Source organism: Heliangelus exortis, chromosome 6, assembly GCF_036169615.1.
Source record: "Heliangelus exortis chromosome 6, bHelExo1.hap1, whole genome shotgun sequence".
Taxonomy (NCBI): domain Eukaryota; kingdom Metazoa; phylum Chordata; class Aves; order Apodiformes; family Trochilidae; genus Heliangelus; species Heliangelus exortis.
Window position 1 is genome coordinate 11,368,393 of NC_092427.1, and position 23,797 is coordinate 11,392,189.

Genomic DNA, 23,797 nt, shown 5'->3' on the forward strand with positions numbered 1-23,797 from the left:
TAAGGAGTGGAACTTCAGACATTTTGGCAGCCTAGAAGTGTGTTTGCTTGGTTGCTTAAGCATATGGCAAGTGGAGAAGCAGTTAGGAGAAAGTACACACTGTCCTGTGTTTATAAAGTCTTGCTCCCAGGTTTGTCACATCTTCATCCAGGCTCTGTTTTCTGTGACCTATGCCATGAAAGTTCCTTTGTTGACACAAAGGTCCAGAGGTGTCTACTGTTCTACTTTTGAGTGAGATATGTAGCAGGAGGTAACAAAATAATCCCGGATGTGTTTTCTGGAATCTTAAATGTCTCAGACAGCTGAGAAACTGAATCATAAATTCAGTATGGTGACCCAAATGAGAGGCCAAAAACTTCTGGTGGATATAGGTTGTGCCTCATCCAAGTGTACAGTGGCAGCTTTTGGCAGTGAAAAGAAATAGTATTCATTTGGTTTTTTGAGGGAGATGAGGAAAAGGAGGTGAGGCATCTAAGTCAGTGAGCAGGAACCTGGCTGTTGAGAAGTGCTACAGCCAGGTCAGTACCAAGCATCCCTCACATGCTGTGGGGTTATGGAGGTGTTCAGTAGGTGTCTGCCTCACTGAGAAGCTTATCAGTACACACCCAGGGACTCCAAAAGAGAGAGAACTTTCTGAAGGTTTCTCTGTCAGTTGTCCAGGATGGGGTTTGATACTGGGGCAAAATGAATCTTAAGGTTTTTACCTAAGGTTTTAATTTTTAACTGGGAAGCCCGAGATGACAGACATGACAGGAGTGGGATAATTTATCTGGAAAGACAGCTGATCAGTTAAGTAAAGAAACCAATGCTGGAAAGCTTTGGGTACAACCCAAAGGCCCTGACCACAGATGTTTGCAGGCTTCTGGGAGCCCAGCAGAAGGATTTGTGTGGGCTGTAGGTCAGCTGACTGGTGCGTACTCATACCTTGCAGTACAATTATTTTAACATACGTTAGTTCCTTGGCTTTGCAATTATATTTTTATTATTGAGAAGATGTTCTGCTTTGCAGGGACATGAGTCTTTTCTTTGAGTCACTAGAGGTCATTGGAGTTACTCAGCCCTCAAGCTAGATCCTCCCTGTCCCACCAAAGACATGTGTGGGACTTGTAAAACATGCTCTGAATTGCCATATTGCTTAATTATCCTCTTAGTTCTAATGAAGTGCACCCTGACTAATGGTGCAGTCACAAACAACATGTTCCTGTAATCTGGGCCATCAGCAAGAACTTCTGTTATCACTAGACTCATCAAGGTAGTGCTCCAGCAAGCTGAAGGACAGTGTTGTCTAATAAAGGAAAACATTTAGAACATAGCTGGAGGGGAGCAGTGCTCTGACATTATGTTTACAGATGCCTCAAAGCTCTGGGGTGCAGGTGCCTGGCAGGAAGAGCTAGGTGGCCTCTAGGACAGCAAATTCTTCTCTTGAATTGCTGCAGTCCCAGAAGACTCAGGGTATTTGCAGAGAAGAACCATTGACCGCTGAAGTAACCAACAATTTTTTTTTTCCCAATTTGTCTTGTCAAGCACTGTTAAGGTAAACTGGGCGGTGTAATGGAAAGTGCTCTGTCTCTTTTTGAAATGGGAAGAAGAGCCACCTAGCAAACTCTCCCATTCTGGATTGTTTTTCATATATTTTTCGCATCAAGGTTGTCAAAAATGGATCTAAGGTTCAAGGATGCTGTGATGAGATGAGTATGGGCCAGATATGGGACTGGGGATCAAAAATGCTGTTGTGCAGTTGTTTTGCAGATGTCAAGGGCTCCTGGGAGTCACCAGTCAAAATTCCTTTCTCTCCTATGATCCCTTATTGACATGAGCTTTCTCATCCAGTGATATATCCTCTCTCAGGATATGGCTAAATGATCCTTTCCAGCAAGGACTTATCCCAGCTGTCACAAAAACACTTCTGAAGCACAAGCTTTTGGCCTCTGGCCTGAATTGGACTGCAGTACATGGGAGGTACTTCCCAAGTAACTCCCAGGGAAAGATCTGTTCTCTTCCCATCTCCCACCAGATCTTTCCCTGTGCTTGTAAAGTCTATTTCAAGCCAAATTGAACTGAATGCTCAGCTAATAGAGAAGATACCATTTTTTTTCTGAGTGAAGTAGAAGTATTCCTTCCTCCAATGCTGTGTATAAACCCATTTCTTTTGGGGTGACATTTCTTGTGGTTCTTAGGGGGTGTCTTCATGGACCTGAGCAGGGGGCAGGACAATTGATCTCCTCATCTTTCTGCTCTCCCATCTTTCTCCTGCAAAAAAACAGGATTTATCATGTGTCAAGGGGACAATTTCAATGGAAGGCCAGAGGTACAAAAATACATTTGCTACAGTGAGAAGGTTCAAGAAGAGTTCAGATCCAGACTGAACTTTAAAGCCATTTCCTGCATTGGAAATGGACTGGAGAAAAAAAAGAAATCCTGGCTCTTTTAGGGGAGCTTTGGATCTGTTTCTGAACTTTGCAAGCCTGGCCTTTCCCTAGGTAACAGAGCTATTTTTCTTGTGCTCAGAATGATGTATTATGTATAGTATGGATGTTTACATGTATTTTCACCTCCAGCTAACAATACCTGCTTGAATTTGTTAGAACTATTTCCAAAAAGTGCTGAAGGGAGGAGAACTGTGGAGGGCACTGAATGGTTGGATGTGTTGCTGAATATTTTAAATTTAAAAGTTCTCTCTAGTGCAGATTTGCTGGTATTGACTTTCTTTGCAAAGGAAAGGGCCTCTTTCCTCTGAAAAAGTCAGAGCTGACCAGGAACCCCCATGCTCTCAGCCCCCAGTCAGTAGTGCCCTCAGTCCTCATGCATTTTACTCTACCTCAGGACCTAACCCCACTTGTCTGGCATCACAAGTCACCATCCAACCTTTCTCCCTGCTTCCCATCTCTCTGGGTTTCACCTGTCAGCTCCCAGTTGTTTTGTCCAGCTCACTTCTCTGCAGGATTACTTAGAAGGTGATAAGCTTTTGGGCAATTTTAAGGAGACCAACAGCTTTGTGCAGCACAAGTGGAGTTTGCTGCAGGGAAGGTTTTCCCTTTGGTGATGAAAGCTGGTGGGTTTATATCCAACACTGTCCTCTTTGAAAAGAAGGTGATGGCACAGTGTGTGGGGCTTGTATCTGGGACCTTCCAGTTGAATGCTGATAAGAAGTTGTATTTGCATGTAAATTACAATCTGCCCTCTAATAACATTCCAGTTACTTTTGCCTCTGGACTTCTTCATCTATTTACCATTTGTGTGCTGTGAACACAGTGGGAGCAGATACCTGTTTACCATCACAATGCTGCTTTTAAATTGGGCTGTGTAAATTGGCTGGAGATACTTGCTCTTGCTTTGGGAGGCTCCAGGCATGGTGGTTGGTGGCATTGTCGTGTGACTTGTGCATTTTGGTTTCTCAGGCAACAGCATGGGGTTCAGATGAAGACACCAGGAGGTCCTGTCAAAGTAAAGGCAAAACAGAGGTAAGTTTTGCTTTGGTACAATGATGCTATGGATAAATTTATTTGCATCACATGAAATCCACACAGGGAGCATCTGACTCCAGCTTGGGCTTGTAAATTTGCAACAGTTTATCTACCACCACAAGTGTATAAGCAGGACAGAGCAAGCCATTTCCAACACCCTCTGTCAAAGTTATTAGACTTGCTCTGCTTGAAATGTAAAGGTGATTTCAGTGCTGGAGAGGACAGTTTGTGACACATGAAGGAGCAGAGAGTAGTGGCAAGCCAGGGGTAACATCTTGCAGAAGGGTCTCAGGATGGGCAGGTTGGCTTGGTCTTGGTGCTTAGCAATGGGTCACTGGCATTCAGCCACATGAGCTTCAGTGCCTGTCCACAGTTAAAATTCATTTTTGTAAAATTCTCTTGAACATGGGAATTGAATTTGCTAGCACACAGTGGTCTGTTCAGGTAGAATACCTGGAGTTTGGAGTTTGCAGACAATTCTGGTCCCAACACAGGTCCTTTCTGCCCCACTTCTGAGAAGCTAAATCAAAGCCGTATATCTAAAAGTAGGAAATATTTTGATTTTTGCATATATGGTATTGGTACTGTACAAAAATCTTCAGGCCTCAACTGAATGTCCTCCTGTCCTTAATACTACACTGCAAAAGAGTTCTCAGTCTAAGCCAAAGGAGTTGGAGAAAGGATAAGGGAGGATAAGTGTAATCTTTGCTTAGACACGGACAGTCAAGCAGAGTGTGATTGCCTGGCTGGCCCTAAATGCTGGAATTCTGCCAAGTTCCAGTTCAGTGCTTTATACACAGGATTATATGATCTTCCATTGGCCATGTTCATTTTATATAATAAACTTTATGTGATTACTGTATTAACTTGTATATACACAAAAAAGTAAGCTTGAATTTTGCTGAATAGGAATCAGTTTGCTTCATGTAGTGCTGCAGAACAGGAGTGTGGCTGTCCTGGAACATCTGCTGAGAGCTTCATGAGGACTTAACATTGTGCAGGGAACCACCATGGAGGCAAAAGGGACAGAGTTAGGTGAGCACCACATGTAGCCAGACACTAGAAGGAGTATTCACCAACAGAACCTGAACAAAATCAAAAACCCTCCAAAACCCAAAATGTGAAGAATGTTTGAATTTACAGTCTTTGTGCTTTAAAATGTGTAAAGAAAGGATTATTCTCTTCCCTTACACTAGATTTCTGAGATTTAAATTGTATCCCTTTGTTAATGAAGAATTTATAACCTAGAATTAATTTGTCAACCTCTTCATAAACTCATGCATTTGACTGAAAAAATGCTAGTATTATTTCAATTATCTTTTTTACTGTCATGCCAAAAGAAATCGATGGCCTGAGTATCTTCAGATGCTGCTGCCTCCTCACACTGCAAAGTGTTTGCCAAAAATTTCATGAGGGTAATGTTCTGAACAGCTGAGTTTATACTGCTTGTGATCCAGAGCTTGAAACTGTTTGCTGGGCTCAGTGTCCATGGGTGTGAAGTTCTGAGGAGCAGTAATTAAGTAGATTGATGGATGCTTCTTGTCATACAATTAATGGCAAACAGAGGTTTTGACTAAGAGTCTGTCTGGCAAGAAGATGTGAAGCTACAAAGGCAGAAGGATTCTGCAATAGCTAAGTAAGCTCAGATCTCCCAAGTCTTTATCTGCTCTAACCTTTATGTCCATGGCTTGGTCCCTCCTGGGAGGAGTCTGCACATTCATTGTTACACTGCAGAGAAGTGACTTAGCACTAGCTCCAAAAATACTGGGTTTACTCTAGCCAGATGATGAAGTGCAAGTCCAGCTGTGACCCAGCATCTCTGACCTTGATTTTGTAAATACAGTGAGGGCAGTACTAATGTGAATATTTCTGATTCTGCTGGGCAACAGTGGTACAATTCCTTGACAATTTAGTAATGCATGTATTTTAGGGGGAGGTTTTAAAAGCCACCCAGTCTATTAAATGCATTTCCCCTCTTCATTCTTATGCCTCTTGAGTATCTAATTCAGATTCTTCCTGCTGCTTGGAAAATATCTGCTAAAATTCTTTGAGCTTTACCATAAGGAAAATAAAACCAGCAAGAACAAAAGCCACAAAATGGTATCACAGAAGTACAATTATTATGGTGTGATGGCTAATCCACATTTGAGTACCTGTTGGCCAGAGAAAAGGGTGATTAGAAATCTGATTATCAGATTTGAGTTTAGAAGGTACTGTTAGGTCATTTCTTCTGACACCCTATGAAGCTCTGGCCACAAATTTCTTCTGCTTACTCCTAAAGTGAGCTCAGTAACTTCTGTTTGGCTGCTGCACCTTTTTGAGGAAGGCAAAAAGTTTTTAACTGAAGGGCTGAAGCAGCTGGGCTGCCTGTGTGCCTTGCTGGCTTGTTCTAATAGCAGATCTCCTTCTCTGTTAACAACACACACTTTATTTCCTCTTTAGGTCTGGCTTCAGTTTGGAGTGTCCAGGTCTCATATTGCCCTTCTCTGCTAGATTAAAGAGCCTTTTAGTTACCAATACTCTTTTTTTTTTTTTTTTTTACAAAAGCACTTATATGCTCTTGTCAAATCGGTACTTAGGCTTTTTGATAAAGTAAAAATCTGATTTCTCCAAGCCTCTTTCTCTAAGTAATTTTTCTACTGCCCTTGAATATTTTTTGTGTCTGTTTTCTACACACTCCAATTTTTCACCTGTATTCCTCTTGTCAATCTTCTAATGCCTAAGTGTGATTAGAACAGTCTTCCACCTCTTACTCACCATCCTCTATTCAGACATCTGGCAGTTTCATAAGCTCTTCTGTCATAGGAGTTCATGCAGAATTGCCTTGCTACTGTGAGCACTAAATCCTTTTCACAGTTGTTAATCTTGGGATGTAATCTCCCACTCTATACATAGAGCCATTTTGTTCCTTGCTCCTTAATGTTCCTTAAAAAAATGTATTTTGTTTGTTGGGTCCAGCTCATATATCATGCTGTATACATAGTGAATCTTTGGCCTCACTAGTAACTACTATTTTTGTAATATTTGGCTTATCCACAAATGTTCATTAAGAAAAATGGTGATACTCGGCTAGTACCACCCCATCTGCGACCCTGGAAAAGTGGCAAATTTATGAATTATTTCATTTGGAGGATTTCTTTTCAGTCCAGTAATTTATTAGCTTTTAATCCATTAATGTGTATGTTCTTGAACTCAATTTTAGAATTAACTCTCTACAACATGTTGTGTGGTTATTAAAGAAAACACCTCAGAAAAGTCTCTCTCTTACTAATCAGTCAAAACTTGTAGTTTTCTGAAAGAGTTGTGTATGTTTTATTTGTCATGTCTCTGGAGATCCATGGGGGCTTCCACTGGTAATCATTCTTATTTTTGCAGTATTTATAAAATTCTGATTGAGAGACAATGCAGAGAACAAAGTCAGTGTTACGCTGCCTTTATTTCTGTCTTCCAAATTATATCATCCAGAGGCTGTATTTAAAATGACTGATGAATAGACCAGAAGGCAAAGAGATGTATTTCATTTCATTAGGAGTTGCTCAGCTTTTAGTTTGCAATTGGTTTGTCACTGCATACTGGTCCACATACACCACTTCTAAAGAATTTTTCCTGGCATGGAAACTTGTGGCTTTCTAAACAAGAGCACTTTGGTCTTTCTCTTGTCTAAGCAAAGCATTATTTGTTAACTTCCCAAAAGCAGCACACTGTCATTTCAGAATGTGAAAGGGAGTCGTTTGGGGAAATGGCAGTGATCCAGCTCTTACATGCTTCATGTCCCAAGAGTTTTTGTAGCCAGGAAAAAGGTGATGCACTAATAATATTTCTGGAGGTAAAAAGAACCAGAGAATGACACAAACCTGACAGCCATCCAGCTACTGATGATCCCACCATATCACCAGTTGAATTTCCTTTTCCTATGTATGATGTCCTGATACCTCGGGGGGGTCTTCTGGTTCACACATGGTCAGTCACAAGGAAACACAGGGAAATCCTAGCCCAAGGCCAGAGCCCACCTAAATGGATTTGCAGCAAAAGGAGGGGTTGAATGTTTCAGGTCTTTACGTGGCTCCATGTCAAACAGAGGACGTGCTCTCTGCTTGTCTAATGGAGCTGGGACTCTCCATGCCACCTGATGAATATTAGGCATCCAGGTAGGACAGGCACCATATAAAGCCCCAGGCAAACAGACATATCTGGGAAGTGGTCAGATATTTGTTGTCCTATGTAACTGATTCTGGAGATCTGAAGCTACATTCCTACTATTTCTGCTAAGCTCTTGTTGTAGAATCAGCCCTCAGATTTGATTTTCTAGGCAATTAAAGAAATCTTTGCTGGAAAAAGTCATTAGCAATTATCTTTGCTATCTATTGCACTCAAAGGAGAAGGACAGCTTGGGCAGGTATTGGCTTAAACTGATTAATAGAATTGTTTGTCCAAAGAAATAAATACAGATATCTTAAAGTGTGTTAATAACAGCACTCAAAAACATGTTAGGTCTTGATTGTTTTTTAACAAATTGGGAAGAACTGTAACAGATAAATGTTTGCTGTACTTGAAAATGTCATTGAAGGGTTTACATGGAGTTCTGCTGACTGATCTCTGAACTGCATGTTGTGCTCCAGGGGTTTGTGTTACTTCACTGAGGACAACAGAACATCTGAAACAGATACTTTTGTTGTACAGCATGTAACTGATTTTTATCTATGATAAAAATATATTAGTTTGTGATGAAATAGTATTAGCCTGAAAAAAAGTCAAAAAGGAGAGCTCTGAAAACAGGCCTTGAGTCGTTTATTCAAAGTAAAAGGGCAATTAAAGTAATGCTTATATATGGGTTTGCTTTCAAAGAAAAACAGATCTGTACAATGAGATTAAAGGTTTATAACATTTCAGAACTCCAGTGTTCAGAGATGACAAATGAGACAACTGAAGCAGCTGCAGCTACAGCTACAGCTACAGCTACAGCTACAGCTACAGCTACAGCTACAGCTACAGCTACAGCTACAGCTACAGCTACAGCTACAGCTGGCTCATTCACAGCATCCTGAAAATGTCTTTTTGAATTTTACCTCAACCAGCAGGAGTTCAACCCCTCCATGAGCTGATCTGTCCATATGCATGAAGGCTGTAATAGGACTCCACTCTTGGTTCTCAGGTTTGAAATGTGCTTTCCAAGCAGCCTGACATCTGTATGAGCTAGAAAAAGCCCTGGTCCTGTTTACAGTTGTGGACATTACAGCATACATTTAAATGTGATTGTTGCAAAAATTGCAATGAATGATGACAGGCTTGAACTGTGAGGGTTTGTAGAGATGAAGTGGAGGGTGGGGTTATAGTGAGGTTCAATTTCTCAGTGACTGTGATACCCTGTGCCCTGTAGAGCTGAGCATTAGCAGTCATGTACTCTTCCAGAAAAGAAGAGTCATTAGGCTGGAGAAAAGTGGTACCTGCTCAGTTTAAGGCCTTATCTCAAGAAAGGGACCTGTACCAGGTAATTCAGAGGAAGGAGCAAAAACCCCAAAGTGGGTAACATGCAATTTGTAGGAAAATCAGAGATATGCTTAATGCTCTAGTGATGAGCCACAGCTTTTTATCAGCTCTGCTATGTATTTAATAATAATCCCAACTAATATAAGTGGGTTGTTCTCATTAAACAGTCTTTAGAATAGACAGTCTTTCCAATAGACAGTCTTTCCCCTTTATTTAAATCCTTAATCTCTTGATCCCAATAATATCTTCTGGTGATGAGAGTTGCAGACTGATCATACACAGATTTAAGTGTCTGCTCTATAATGTGAGAGCAGGATCCAAATATTGTCTTGTCTGGACAGAGTTTGGTTCAAGCTTGCCAGATTTTCTGGCTATGTTAAAGCCTGTCTGAATTTTGCTTCCTGCTTGCCTAGAGTTTTCCAGCCACATGGAAGAAACTACATTAAATAGCTCCTCTTTTCTGTAGGGGTTTCTGAGATCATTTTATTAATCAGTTGCCTCAGCTACAAATTGTTGCAGAGAGCAGCACGTTAAATGACTTTTCAGAGCAAATCCAGTCGGGTTTAAAGAAGGAAGAGAGGAGGCTGTTCCTTGCTAGTTAATTTGAAAATAGGGTAGAAAGAGGAACTAATGTAAATCTCACCAACAGTGTCTTGAGAAAAATCGTGCAAGTTGAAGCATTTAAGTGGTTTGGTTTCTTCTTTGCTTTTGTTGGAGGTTTTCATAGACTGACATGGCTGATAGTGGATACTGCAATGAGAAGTGCCAGACAGGCACAGAATTCCTCTTTGGGCCTGGCCCTCTAGAGGTGTGGGATCTGATAGATTTTTGTTGGTGTCCTTCAGGATATCCTCTGACTCTGTGTGCCACCATGGCAAATCCTTTAGCACCTGTGTGTTTTGATTCAGCCAGCTGAGAGAACAGAGCAAATAATGCATATCTGTTCCAGAACGTGTCTTTAAGCTGTATAAATTGCTTTGAGACCAATGGATGGAATGTATGTACTATTATTGCTCTTCCTCCAGGATCATGGAGCTGTTACCACCATCAAACACCTACTCAGCAAATTCATAACAGCCAATGAAATCAGTGGGCTTGGTGCATCTAGAAGCAGCTGCTTGCTTTCCTGAGAAGCATCAGTTGTCAAATGTTTCCAATCTATCTTTTTTTGCTCTTTGCTAGAGCAGAGGGGTTTGGGCTGGAAGTCACAGATTAAATATTCTGGTGCAGGTTCAGACAGCAGCAGGTATGTTTGCTCAGTATGGTTTCTCCTCTGTTTCAATTAATAACTTCTGCTTTGGACTGAATGGGGACAAAGAAAACCATGCTTAATTAAGCTAAAATAACAGAATATTTTATCAGCTTCCAACATCCTTACCAACCCGGGCTACTGTGCCTTGGAGTAAAGTGTGCCACAGATACATCACTGCCAGTAGACTCCAGAAGGCCATCCAGCACATGACTTCACAGAGAAATTATTTTTTTGTGTGTTCTGTTCTCAGCTGGGAAGATTTTTGTAGAAAAACAAGTGTGTTAATCTGTAAGATAGCTCTGTGCAAAAAAGGGAATTCTGCAAATTAGAATTTTAAATTTCTCCCGGTCAGAGTTTTCATTAGGAATATATTGAAGTATCTAGGCAGGAAAGGGTCCAGCAACATAGGTGCTATAGGCTGATGTGGGTCAGAAACTATGCTTGGACTCTGCATAAAGCAGAGAAAGGTGGAAGTGAAACAGTTGGGCACTTGCTTATTATGTGGAAATTGGGTAAAGAGTTTCATTCTGGGTTAGTAGCCAAATCAGCCATATTCTGAAAACAAAACTCTGTTGGGAGAGAAGCCCAGACTTTTTACTTTTTTTTTTTTTTTTTTTTTTTTTTTTTTTTAATATCATCCCCTCAAGAATTTCTAGTCCTTTCCAGTTGAATTTATAGTGGTCCTAATATTACGTGGTCTTGAATAACTGTGCTCTCCAAGAAGAGGAATTATTTAACCTGCCCATGAAAAGCAGACATGTCCAGGGCAGGTAATAGCTAACAGGGTTCACAGCACCATGTAACAATGATGGAGAGGGCAGGGAGGCTGACAAGCCCTTCATTTTCTCAAAAGAGGTGGTGAGATCTCGATTCTCAACACACAACAGGTGGGACAGTGCTCCTTAATGTCCTGTTTGACAGACTGATCACAGTCACCATGACTGATCTGCTGCTGAAATAAGAAGTGCTGCATCGACCCAGCTATGAATTCAAGCCTTCATTTTCAGGTCCAGGCGTTATGTATCTGATCCCTGATACCCCTGCTGAGAGTCAAGACCGGCAGCACACGGGCTCTGTGGCACTCTGTAACCTCTGCTCAGGCTGAGGAAGTGCTCCTGGGCTGGCTCTGGAATTCTGTCCCTTTGATCTTCTCCATTCAAAATCAAGCCCTGTGTGTCATGCCCATGCAGTCACTTGTCTGTAGTTAACAGGAGTGGGTTTGGTGTTCACTAAATATCATCCTTCAACGAGCTGATTTCCATACAGCAAATGAAAGGAGATAACGTGTAAGCCAGCTAAGCAGCCTCTGCCTTTCCAGATGACAGGGGGTGTTTTTACACTGCTGAATCTTGCAAATGAAGTCTTCAGGGAAATGATCAACAGTGTGGAGCACTGTGAGACAGGGAAGCTCACAGAGCAATTGCTGCTTACAGCAGGAGAAGGGGTGTCTGCAGCTGTAGGCTCAGCTTAGTGGCAAATTATGATCTATTGGAGGGAAGAAAGCAAAGCAGCCAGGATAACCCAGCCAAAGTTGTTATTTTTAAACAAGATTCTTTTTCAGTTTACAGGAGAATATAATAGGTTTTCTTCACTTGCAGCCCCATGGGTGCCAGTCATTAGCTGTTGCTCATGTCCTTTCCTCTGAGGTGGCTTCAGAGCCCAGGGCAGGCATCCTGGTGCCAGGCTCCCAGTATGTGTCTCATCAGGGCTGTTTGGATGAACCTTGGGACAGGCATCTCTTGAGCCTCTTGGGCTGTCTGTGGGAGCTGCACACGAGTCTTGCACCTCTTGTTCTCTGTGTGTCATGTTACAAAGTCCCTGCTCCATGTGGCCTCTTCCTCCCACACAGCTTAACTTGCCAAAGATGCTCAGGTAGCCTGATCTGCAGTCCACAGGTTTCTGGGCATGCGGCTGTGGGCAAAAAGAGACTGGCTCTCTCCAGCAACAGAATGCAGAGATTTTCTGGATTAAAAAAACAAACAAACAAAAAAACAAGTGCAGCCTTTTGCTGCCACCCCTACCCCAGTGTGGGATGTCTGGAACTCCACACCTTTGGGCACTGGCATATGGAGGGAGTTACCTGTTTGTACCAGAAAATGGTGATGCAGTTGAGAAGAGATTTGCTGTTTCTCACTGGCATGGCCTAGAAGAGGAACTCCTTCTATGGAAAATCCTGAGCACACAGTCCTTGTGGGAGGCAGGAAATAACAATCTGTTCAAGCATGAGATTCTCCTGACCAGCCTGGCCTATTAAAGAGAAGCTCCTGCTGTTTTCCTGCTGGCACTGATGTGAATTATAGTGCAGACAGACCCGCTGTCCTTCACTGGAGTCTGTGTCTGGGTAGTTTTTTCCAAGCTGCAGCATTACTGGGTGTAGTAAGTCAGAAGTATCCTCATGAAAAGAAGAAGGATTCGTCCTCCAGTCTAGGCAGACCACAAAAAGAGGCACTTGTGTAGCTAGCAGGGAGTCAAACTGATGAATAACATCCTATCCAGGGACTGCGATTAGAGAAATTACAAACAAATTGGGCTTTTTCACTTAGGTCACTTGCTCCCTATAGCTGTGTACTGCTTGATGCAACAAACCTCAGTGTGAGTTAGAGCCAAAGGTGCATTCAAGCTGCAATACAGGTATTTTTTTTTAATGTAGTAAATAACCTTACAATCTCCTTTTAAAAGTTTACTTGTTTCTGTCTTGTATCCCTATAGGAAGAGTGCCAGAACTATGTCCGTGTGCTCATTGTTTATGGCAAGAAGGTTTTCACCTGTGGTACCAATGCCTTTTCACCAGTGTGTTCCAGTCGACAGGTCTGTTTTGCCTCTTTTGCAGTGATGGGAAGGGCTGGATATGTGATTTGGGGAAGGCCAGTCATTTGGCAGTGGAGAATGTAGTTTATCTGACATAGTTTGGGGTTTGTTCTTTGGGCTGCTTTGGGATAGTGAGGTGGGAACCAGAAAACTTGTGTAATGGGTCATCTGGATCTGGGCAAAGTGCTGCTCACACAAACCTTGAGGAGGCTGCTGAAAACAGGGAATATAGACAGGCTTAGCTGTGAGCACCTCCTGAGCTGCATACTTAAAGGTTTCCCTAAAACACCCTTTGGATTCAAGGGAGGCAGAAGCAAGTCCAGAGCAATGTTTATTTTTGTATTTTTTAATGCCGGTGCACGTTCAGGAGGTGTCTGTGGAAGATTAGAAACCTGATTACACCAAATGGGTTGGGGCCTGCAGCCTTTATAGACAGGGAAATTACCCTTCGTTCAAAGCAGAAGGATCAGTGAGGCTCAGCCACAGCTTCTTGTGTTGGCAAATGATGGATGTAAAGATGAATTTGCAGTTGTCCCTGGCATTACTTTCTTATAGCTGCCTGGTTTTTTTTTAAATCAAGGTTTTGCCTGGAGGTAGTCACGGTCAAACTGAATTCTCTATACCAGTAAGAAAGCCAGATGCTCTTTAAATTCTCTCCTCTCTCCATTTAAACACAGGTAGGAAATCTTAGCAAAATCATTGACAGAATTAATGGAGTGGCTCGGTGCCCGTACGACCCCCGGCACAACTCGACAGCTGTGATTACATCACGAGGAGAACTCTATGCTGCAACTGTAATTGATTTCTCTGGACGGGATCCTGCTATTTACCGCAGCCTTGGAAATGTTCCCCCACTTAGGACTGCACAATACAACTCCAAATGGCTCAATGGTAAAGTCAGATCTGAGCAAGAGGTGTATTAAAGTCAACTTGGCAGGCTTGTAAATCTTTTCCTCTCTTTTCATATTGGGATCCAGAGTTACAGTGGGGAAGGGCTTCCGGTGCAATAAGTGCAGCTTAGAAGATGTTTAAAAATAGCTTGGAAATATTTCAGAGAAGGTTGATTTAGAATATAGGAATTGGGTCTCACAGACTGCTTAACATATATATATGTCTCTGTCTTGTAAGATGACCAAATTCATCCTTTTATCAAGAAAACTGCTCAGACATTTGAAGATCAAAACAAACTTAAAGCATCATATTGTTGACCCAGTTCTGCACACTCTCCTTCCACTGACTCAGCTGAAGATGGTTGCTTTCAGTTCAAGTTCAGTCCAGAAATGAGAAATTTCATAGTGAGTTATGTTCCATGTAAACCCATGCTGTTGTGGATTTACAGCTATTACAAGCAGCTGTTGCCCCAATGTGATAATACCCTGCATCAAGCATGCTATAGAATTTCATTCCATAATTCCTGCACTGAGCCCACACTTTCTGACTTGGGCAAAACACATCTTGTCTGTGGCAACTGTAGAGATATAGACCCCAACATTCTCCCTCTCTCCTTTGATCCAGGTAAGTTGACAAGATATTCCTAATCTTTCCATCAAATCTCTCAGAATCTTTCCATTGGATTTCAGACCATTCCATCAGGACTGGAGCAATGGGACTATGCAGGCTCTGGAGCTTAATGTGTTTTCTTGAGGCATATTCAAGTCAGTATGGTGACCTGGAGTTTTAGGAAAAAGATATCATCAGTCAAGACTGAATGAGAACCAAGAAGCAGCATAACCCCTATGGGCTCATGTGCCTCTTGTCTGCACATGAATGAAGGATTCAGGAGGAAATCACACTGGAAGAGGGGAGTTTAAGGAAAGACAAACAGAAACTGAGTCTCTAGGCTGTGACTGGAAAAACTGTGACTTGGATTTTACACAGCAATTGTGACGTTGAAGTACTTTCATCCTGTTCTGGCCACTTTTCAACAAGAAACATGAAACTTGAAGATGATTTAGAGAAGAGCCATGGAGTGATTTGAAGCTTGGAAAGCCTGCCTCACAGTGAGAGACTTAAGCTCAATTTATTTATCTTTCTGAAAAGGAGATAAAAGGTGTTTTGTTCATGATATGGAAGTACTTACATCAAGAGAAGATTTCTGGCAGGATAAAGTTCTTTAATCTAACAGACAAGCCATGACAAGAGCCCATGACTGGAAGCTGAAACCAGATAATGTCAAATGGAAAAATAAGTAAAGGTTGCAGCTGGGGCAGCCTTCAGTCATTTGAAAGAGTCACTGAGGAAAGTAAGGGATGTCAAGCCACATGACACTGTCCAGCAAGATCAGATCTCCTTTGAAAGATGTGGTCTAATTCACCTGTTACAGGATCCAGTGGTGGAATTACAGAGTGAAATTCTGTGGCTTGTGTTAGACAGGTCAGCAGAATGGTGATCACAACAATCCCTTTAAGGTTCACTGTATGAAGGAGAAAGTCTGATGGGAGATGTTTGGCAGTGCCCTCTCCTCTGTACCATTGTCTGCCTCCCAAACCTGCCTTGCAGCAGCAGCAGCAGCCTGCTTTCCTCTCCCTCTGCCATGGCTCTGTTTTCCTTTCACTCCTGGGCTGCAACGTTAAAGGAATTCTGGAGTTTCCATTTTCCTTCTTCCTTGAGCATTACTCAGAAATGAACATTTTAAAAGCACCTTATAAAACCAACAAGGTTTTTTTAAAACAAAAAAATATTCATTGGTCATTTTTTTTCCCTTTGCCAAAGAAACTGTTGGGATAAAAGACCTTACACTTTAAAGCTTTGTTAAATACCCAATTAAAATATTTACTACAAAACTGTTTCTAGGTTCTTTTAATTTCCTGTGAAAATAATAATAATTTTAGGAAAAAAAGGAATTAAGGAGAACTTGCTTCAGCGTTGTCAGCCTGTGGCATGATTTTTGTTTTACAGACATATGATAATATTTTGTGCCTAGAAACTGGAAAGGCTTTGTGATAAAAGCCAGATGTGATTGCACAGGGAGAGTAGATTGAATGTTTCAGTGCAGCAGTCTGGGGAATCGGGTGGATGCACACAGCATATTTAACACATCATAAGGTACACTTCAGAAGTAATTAGGTGAAGGAACCCAATGGGAAGGCTTTATCTTGTAAAATGAGTATAGGTACAGAGAATAGTCATGCATATGCATATGCATAGTGTTGAGCTCTTCTTTCCCTGTAATTAGGAGCAGCTTTACCAATAAAGTGGGAAAACTCCAAGTGGGGTCTCTCCAAGATCTGAAAAATAGAACTAGATCTGTATCCCCATATGTCATTATTCCCATCTACTGTTTTTATGTCCTCTGCTGATTCCAAACTCCCTGTGGTCCCAGCTTTGACAGCCTGCATGAAGGGACCTGGTGGCACAATGCCTTGAGCAAGCCAGTAAGCACAGCTTGATTTCTGACCTGTGTAAATCTCTTCAAATGTTTGTTTTTCAGAGCCTAATTTTATTGCTGCCTATGACATCGGTTTGTTCACCTATTTCTTCTTCCGTGAGAATGCAGTAGAACATGACTGTGGGAAAACAGTGTATTCTCGTGTGGCAAGAGTTTGCAAAAATGATATTGGAGGGAGATTTTTGCTGGAGGACACATGGACAACTTTTATGAAGGCCAGGCTGAACTGCTCCCGTGCTGGAGAAATCCCTTTCTACTACAATGAATTGCAAAGCACCTTCTACCTTCCTGAGCAAGATCTGATCTATGGTGTCTTCACTACTAATGTGTAAGTTGCACTGATTTTACTGACCTTTTTCTATCCCCAGCAGTCTGAGATTGACAATATCCTGGTTTCTTAGAATGTCTGAGGATTAATTTTTGGAAGATCCTGAGGTTAACATGAAGGAATAGGTAGATCTGGGTTTTCCATCATGGCAACATAGCCATTAGGACAATGTTTTTAATCCAGGGTTCATAGATTCCTGGCACCCATAAAAGCTGTCTATGCTGCTTGAAGGTAACTTAATTTGATACAAGCCTAGGTTGTCACAGACTTCGTTTTGTAGTGGCAAGGCTACTTGTGTAGTTCAGAGAGCTGGCCTAAAATGACCCAATAGAAAAATATTGATTTTCAGCCAGAAAAATATTACTGATTTTGCCTTGACAATCTGACATAATCCTCTGAACACTGGGTGAGCCCATGACAGGGACCTGTACATATGTTTTGGAGAGAAGGACTGGAAGGAGGAGGATGAGGCAGATGGGATCACAACAGCCTAAGCTGAAATTTACATCAATTGCTGTTGAACAATACTTCATAGAAACAAGGTCATACAGACTACACAGCATCTGACAGTCCCAAGGGGGACTGGACCTCCACTAGAGACTGCTTCAGACCCACAAAGCAAAAGCAGTTCCAAGGGGAAGGCATGATTTCTGGAGCTTCATAATCACCTCTTCTTGGCTTGATATTGAAAAAAACTTGTAATTGGAATGATTTAGTGTAGCTCTGGAAGCAGAAAGGAGAAAAGGAGTTAATTAAAAAATATATTAAAAATCTCACAGTGTATATTTTTAAGCCAGGAGAACTCAAATAACTTCTTCTCTGAAGCCCAAGGCTAGGGTGATGAGTTTCAAGCTCTAACTAGTCCACATGGTATTAAGTTTCAATAATACATGTTCTCTGGGGAGGTGTTATCCTGATGTGTAAACTAGGGAGTAAAAATCTTCAGTTAGTTACTCCACATGACAAACACTCCAAGTACCTTGCCTGTTCTGAGTAGCCACCTTCTTTGGGGTTTTTGTGTGCAGTGGAGTACTGCTCAATATGAATAAGGGTCTGGTCCCAGGAATCCCACAGCAAACTTCAGCCCCAATGAAGTACAGACCTTCCTTGATGTGTCACTTGTTAGTGTGACAGTTCTTGAAGTCACACACAAGCTTCAGCCCCATCTTCTTGAGCTAAACACTACTGTGAGTTTCCCTGTAAGAGTCAACAGAACCTGAATTTTATTCCTGTAAATGCCAAGGAGGAAAGTGTTTGTTTACCCTCAATCCATCTTCCATGTTTTGTTTCTTGCTACCATTGCCAACGTCAGCCAAAAGTGAGCCAGTGGAAAGTCAACTAGAAAAAATAAGCCTGATTGAGCACTGTACCTTGACTGTGAGCTTTGGGTAAAATCTATCAAGGGATTGAAAGGAGCATGAGTCATTCTCTAAAAATATTTGAAGGATGTTAGCCAAACTTCCTGAACATCAGAAGGAAAACTGGCTACTTCTTTCAGCATTTGAGATGGCACTTTTTTATCCCTTTCTCTCTCTCTCTCTCTCTCTTTTTTTTTTTTTTTTTTTACAGTGGAAGAGAATGTCCATGCAGATAGCAGTAATGTTTTATCTATCCATTTTTTCCATTCATCCAGCCAAGAACAAAAGCTGGAAATGGGAAAATTACTAATAACTGTATTGTATTTATCAGATTTGTATAGTTTTGGGGATATCAGGGGGAGGCATAGGCTACCTGTGGTTGGAAGAGTTCTTGTCTGCTGTTTCTGTCTCCCAGCTTTAACCTGAGTCATGGTGAGTGTTACCCATCTCCTCTGGGTTACACTTAAGTCAGTCTGCATACCTTACAGGGGTGCATTCTCTCTGGCTCTGAAGACACAGAGGACAATATAATGTGTAATATTTGTGTAACTGAAGAAATGAGTTATTAATAATAGTTGAAGTTAGATCAAGTAGTGTTTTGGGTCTACAACAAGATGTTTGTTTGAGAGTTCAAAGAGAAAATGTTCCAATTTGTCACCCGACTAGAGAAATAATGGTAATTATTCTTTTAACTTCCACTGAGACTTATATCATGCTGCATGAGCTCTGCATACCAAAGAGGGTTGATGTATGCTCCAGTCTCTGTTTCTTTATAATAGGATACCAATGTACCACAAAACTATGACTTTTTTTTGGTTTTGTTGTTTAAAGGTATTTATATTTTGGAAGGCTCATGTTTAATGCAGTTTGGGACATCTTATAATGAAGTGGTGTAAGAGGTTTTGATAACACCCATACCTAGATTTATTGTTTCATGTTATGTTATACCCAGCTGAATCAGTGGGAAAAAAAGCTTTTTGGGGAAGCTGCTGATGAAATATTTGAGAATTTTTAATTATGATGGGAGGTAATGGAGACAATGTTAAAACCTCCTTGAGCTTAGCCCATTCACTAAACCACCTGGTTAATCACAGGAAGCAGGAGATGGGAATAAAGGAGGTTGCACTTCACACCAGGCCAGCATGGGGCCAGCTGCACAAGTTGATGTCACTGGCTTGAGACTGGGGTCAGACTTCATAGAAAGGGATGGGAAACATGCCAGGCCACAGATGGAAAGGAAAATAGGCCACAGATTTAGTGGGAAACCTCTTTTCCTTCTCCTCTCTACCAAAGGGAAACAGCTAAACCAAGAAGTCTTTTTTTAAGATATCCTTAAAAAAAAAAAAAAAAAAAAAAAGGTGTTTTTGTTAGACTAGCGGGTTTTTATTCTTTCTTTTCCTTTTTCATTTTCTTTCTCATTCTCTTTTTTTTCCCATGTGGGCCTCAAGGCTTTTACTTGTCATCCATCATTAGCTTTGTGTTAGGAGCTGCTGCACTGCCTCAGCCATGCTCAGACAAAAGTGGGGAAAGGTTTGCCCAGCAGTGCTTTGACATGTTCAGAGTGAGCTACTCCATCACTCCGGGGATGGAAGGGGCAGGGGCAGGAGTGGACAATAGGAAGGCAGAACAAGTTCTTCCTGGTCTTGTATTGCTTGGAAGAAATATAATGTGAAAAAATCTGCTCTTCTGCTTTCTATCTTTTTGTGTGTGTGAGAGAGTAATTATTGATTTAATTTAAAAAATGTGTTCTTTTCAGAGAATTCAGAAAACTTTAATTAGCAGAAAGATACATACAGTGGGGCTAGGGTTATTTAAGAGGCTCTGGGATAAGACAGTCTCTTGTGCTACCCCTATTTTTAGTTTTATTCTGATGTCTTTTTCTCTAAACATTGTTGTTTTCCTTCAATAAAATAAAATAAAATTTTAAATAAACAAAAAACAAAACAAAAACCCCAAACAAAACCAAAAACAAGCAAAAAACCAAACCCAACAAACAAAAACCAAGCAAACAAAACCACCAAAAACCAACCAACCAAACCACATAGGGGGAAAGGTAGAGCTGGGAGCAGGTTTGAATTTCCAGTTAGCAGTTAGCAAACTCTTTGTGTTGGCTTCACTGAGGCACCATCACCATCTGGGAAACACCTCCCAACCCTCTTGAGGCAAAAGGAGCTGAGCCTGCTCAAAACCTTGCAGAAATGGGTTCTCTGTGACTGAAATGGGACAGCAAAGGCTGATTGATCTCTGTGCAAGTCTGATTGCACAGTGGAGCACCCCTAAAACAAATTCCATTCCAAAGAGTCCCTCTTAGAGTGGCATTTCCCAAGCTGTGCCTCCCCTGGCTGCTACGTGCCTGGTGAACAGTCTGCCTGAGACAGATGCTATTCCCAGCTGGGAACACAAAGAACTGAACTGTGATCATTGAAAACAGAGGCTTCCACGTATTATCAAAACCTTTTTGCATGCTGAGCTGCTGTAACAACCAGCCTGGCTTGCACTGCCTCTCCCTTTCCCTGCATGCCTGTGCATACATGTGTGCACTTTAAATCTACATGTTTACAAATTCTGGGGAATATACTTTATAGCTAAAGATTTTAAGAGCCTGTAGAAACAGAATTTCACCTTGAGAAGCACCAAGACATTAAAAATTAGGTTGTTTGTAATCAATAAAGATGGATGTGTTGTTAAAAAAATAAATAAAGCCAGACACAAATAATCCATGCAAATTAAACTGTATTCACCTTTCTTGTCAGAACTACTTCCGTGGCCATTACATCACAGACATTTTAAAACCAATCTTAAAATTCATTCTCAAAAATGTTGTGCAAACCATCTGCATTTTACATTTTTAAAATTTTAAAATTTTTACTCCCGGTGACATTTATATCACTGTACATCTACCTAGCAATTTACATGTATTTTATTTGAGTAGAGCCTGATGTCTCTTATGATGAAAATGTCAATGTTCTAATGATTAAATTGATTTTTTCTCCCCTTTTCCAGAAACAGCATAGCTGCCTCAGCAGTGTGTGCCTTCAATCTGAGTGCCATTACTCAGGCATTTAATGGTCCTTTCCGTTACCAAGAAAACCCAAGATCAGCCTGGCTGCCAACATTAAACCCCATCCCTAATTTCCAGGTACTGCTGATGCTTTCCAGTTTCCTCCACTTCCTTTTACATTCTGTCACTCTGATGTGATGATTTGTGTGGGTATCATTTTTCCAGGTAGACCCATGGTGCAGTTAAATTGTCCACATTTATGTGGTTTTGTCTGTGGCACTCCTTGGCACATGTTATTGAGACCACGGGATTCATGGCAAAAACTGAATGGTTTTACTGATAATAAGAGTGTTCAGATTTTTGATAATAATAAATAATTTAAATCTCTGTTATGCTCATCACTGATAAGTGAACTCCGAGAATGTGATCCTCAGAAGGGGACATGTCCCCACTGTAAGGCTGACAAAGTCAAGCCAGAAAGGATACAATCTATATTTTTAAACAAGAGAAGTAGTTTACCATTGGGACTGTGTAAGGATGAATATTCCTTCACTTGATAGGGTCCCTAAGGCTATTAGTGTTTCAGTGTAAGAGGGATATCCTTCTGAGGCACAGTAGCTCAGCCAGAAGTTATGGACACATAAAGCAGCAATGGGTAGAAGAGGACACATGAGAATGGTCTTTAAAAATCTTTTTTTTTTTAATGAAAGAGAAATTTTACAGGATTATAAATTAAGGCCAATTTCAAAATTAAGGAATAACTTCAGTTACTTTATGCCTGGATTAAGTCAGGGCAGTGCAGAGTATGTTTGTGACATCCCCAGCAAACCTGAGTCTTCTGAAGCATGAGCCCATTTTTCAGCTCAGTCCCTTCCCACCTGGGGAATTCTAGGGAGGGTGGACTTGTGGACTTGTCTTCCTGTCTTTGCTTCTCTGGGGTGAATCCTTTCAGCCCAATTGTGTCAATCTGTCTCTCCTTCGTTAGTGCAAAGGCACTGAGGCTGTGTGAAAATGCCATCTGCCTTCAAGCTGATGATGTCAGGGACCTTCCAAAAAGGGCTCTGCAGTCGCCTGAAATCACAGCAAGAGCAGATGGGAGGCAGGTCCATGCTGGAGGCAGAGATGTGCTTGGGTTCCTGCTTAGGAACCTGATTTCTCCCCCTGAATTCCCTCATGGTACCTCAGTGAGGGCTTCTGCCTGTACCCTGCACAAGGTGGGAGAGGACTGGACTTTCCATCACTCCCTCAGCACTCAAAGCCAACACTGAAGCTTTGCTGAAGGCCCAGCCACACAAACACAGACTGGCTCTTCTCTTTTTTTTTTTTTTTTTTTTTTTTTTTTAAGTTTAAAGGGAATATTAAGCGTAGCTGAGAATCAAGGATTTTTTTGTCCCTTGCTGGGCTAACCCAGGAGGACAGGAGGAATAGAAAAAGACTTTAGAAAGCATTTCCATGTATTGAAAAGTATGAAATAAAATGTGAAGTACAAAGGTTGCAGCAGCAAGATGAAAGAAAAGGGTCATAGGAAAAGTAAGGAAAGGAAAAAAGGGAAAGGAGGTATGCAGCAGACAAAAGGAAGATTGCAAGAAGAGATTAAGATGTTTTTCAAGTAGAGGAGGAACAAGAGGTCACTGAAGAGGCCTTTAGGAGATGACAAGGGTAATTTAGTGACAGAAGAGGCAGATATTGCAAAAAAGTTAAATTAATTTCTTTCCTCAATGTTCACAATGGAAGATGAGGGAAGTATGCCAGAAGTTTTTTTTTTCTTGTAGAGAGGAAGGAGAAATATTGAAGGATATAGAGGATCAGGGCTGTGCAGATAATCAGGAAATTAGAACAGAACAAAATAAAACCAAACCAGGGGGATGCTGTGTCAGCACAGAGGCTGCCAATAGACCAAAAGGATTATCTATGAGTTGATGAGAACAGAAAACAAAGCCTACAATGACATTCCTGCCACTGGGACTCCTCCTTCAGTGATGGTCTAGAAAAGAAAGTGAGCAGGTGGGAAAGCATCAAAAGCAAGACAGTAGTTAAATCAGAAGAAGCACAGGAGACAGCAGAAGAGAAATATCTAAAAAACCCACACATTAAAACCCACCTGAAGACACATAAAAAGCCCACTGATGCTTCCTTAATCTGGCTACTGGGGAAGAAGTTTAAGATGATATGAAAGTGTCCATGTTCATAAGTGGTGGAAATTAGTATCACCGAGTTCACACAAGCTCTAAAATATTGTAGGGCTAAGTAGACCAACTGTCAAGAACCATTTTTATCGTGTAAAATTGAGCTAAATTCCTGTCAATTCAGTTTAGCACGTTGTAAGACAAGCTCTGCATGGTGCACCTCACAAAGGCAGCCACAATGTAAAGTGTTGCTTTGATCCATATTGAAAGTATGCACATGGAAAATTTCTACACCGTAGCTGGAGTTCCTGATTTGCAGGATACTAATTTCTTTTCCAAGAAGAGAAATGAAGCCCAACCATGAAGAAGATTAAATTTGTTTTTTATTCATGAAATAATTCAGATGTGAGCATTTGTCCATGAATGAATATGTGAGTTGGAAAGATTTCTAGTTGCACCACTGAATCCCATGGTCTTGGGTGGGATAAATAACTACTCATCCAGCTGTCATTTGGAGTAAAAAAGCTTCTGCCCACAATGGATGGCATCTTGGGAAAGGGTGATGATCTAGCCCTAGCTACCAAC

General features: G+C 41.3%; 1 protein-coding gene across 4 annotated transcripts in view; it reads left to right on the forward strand.

The window, feature by feature from the left end:
- Positions 1-23,797, forward strand: part of SEMA5B (semaphorin 5B) — a 273,579-nt gene that overhangs the window by 188,661 nt on the left and 61,121 nt on the right. For all 4 annotated transcript variants that reach the window (XM_071746657.1, XM_071746656.1, XM_071746654.1 and 1 more), the window contains exons 6-10: positions 3,399-3,461; positions 12,913-13,011; positions 13,689-13,902; positions 16,442-16,727; positions 21,089-21,224. In XM_071746657.1, the coding sequence (XP_071602758.1) occupies positions 3,399-3,461; positions 12,913-13,011; positions 13,689-13,902; positions 16,442-16,727; positions 21,089-21,224 (798 nt within the window). The remainder of the gene's footprint in view (positions 1-3,398; positions 3,462-12,912; positions 13,012-13,688; positions 13,903-16,441; positions 16,728-21,088; positions 21,225-23,797) is intronic.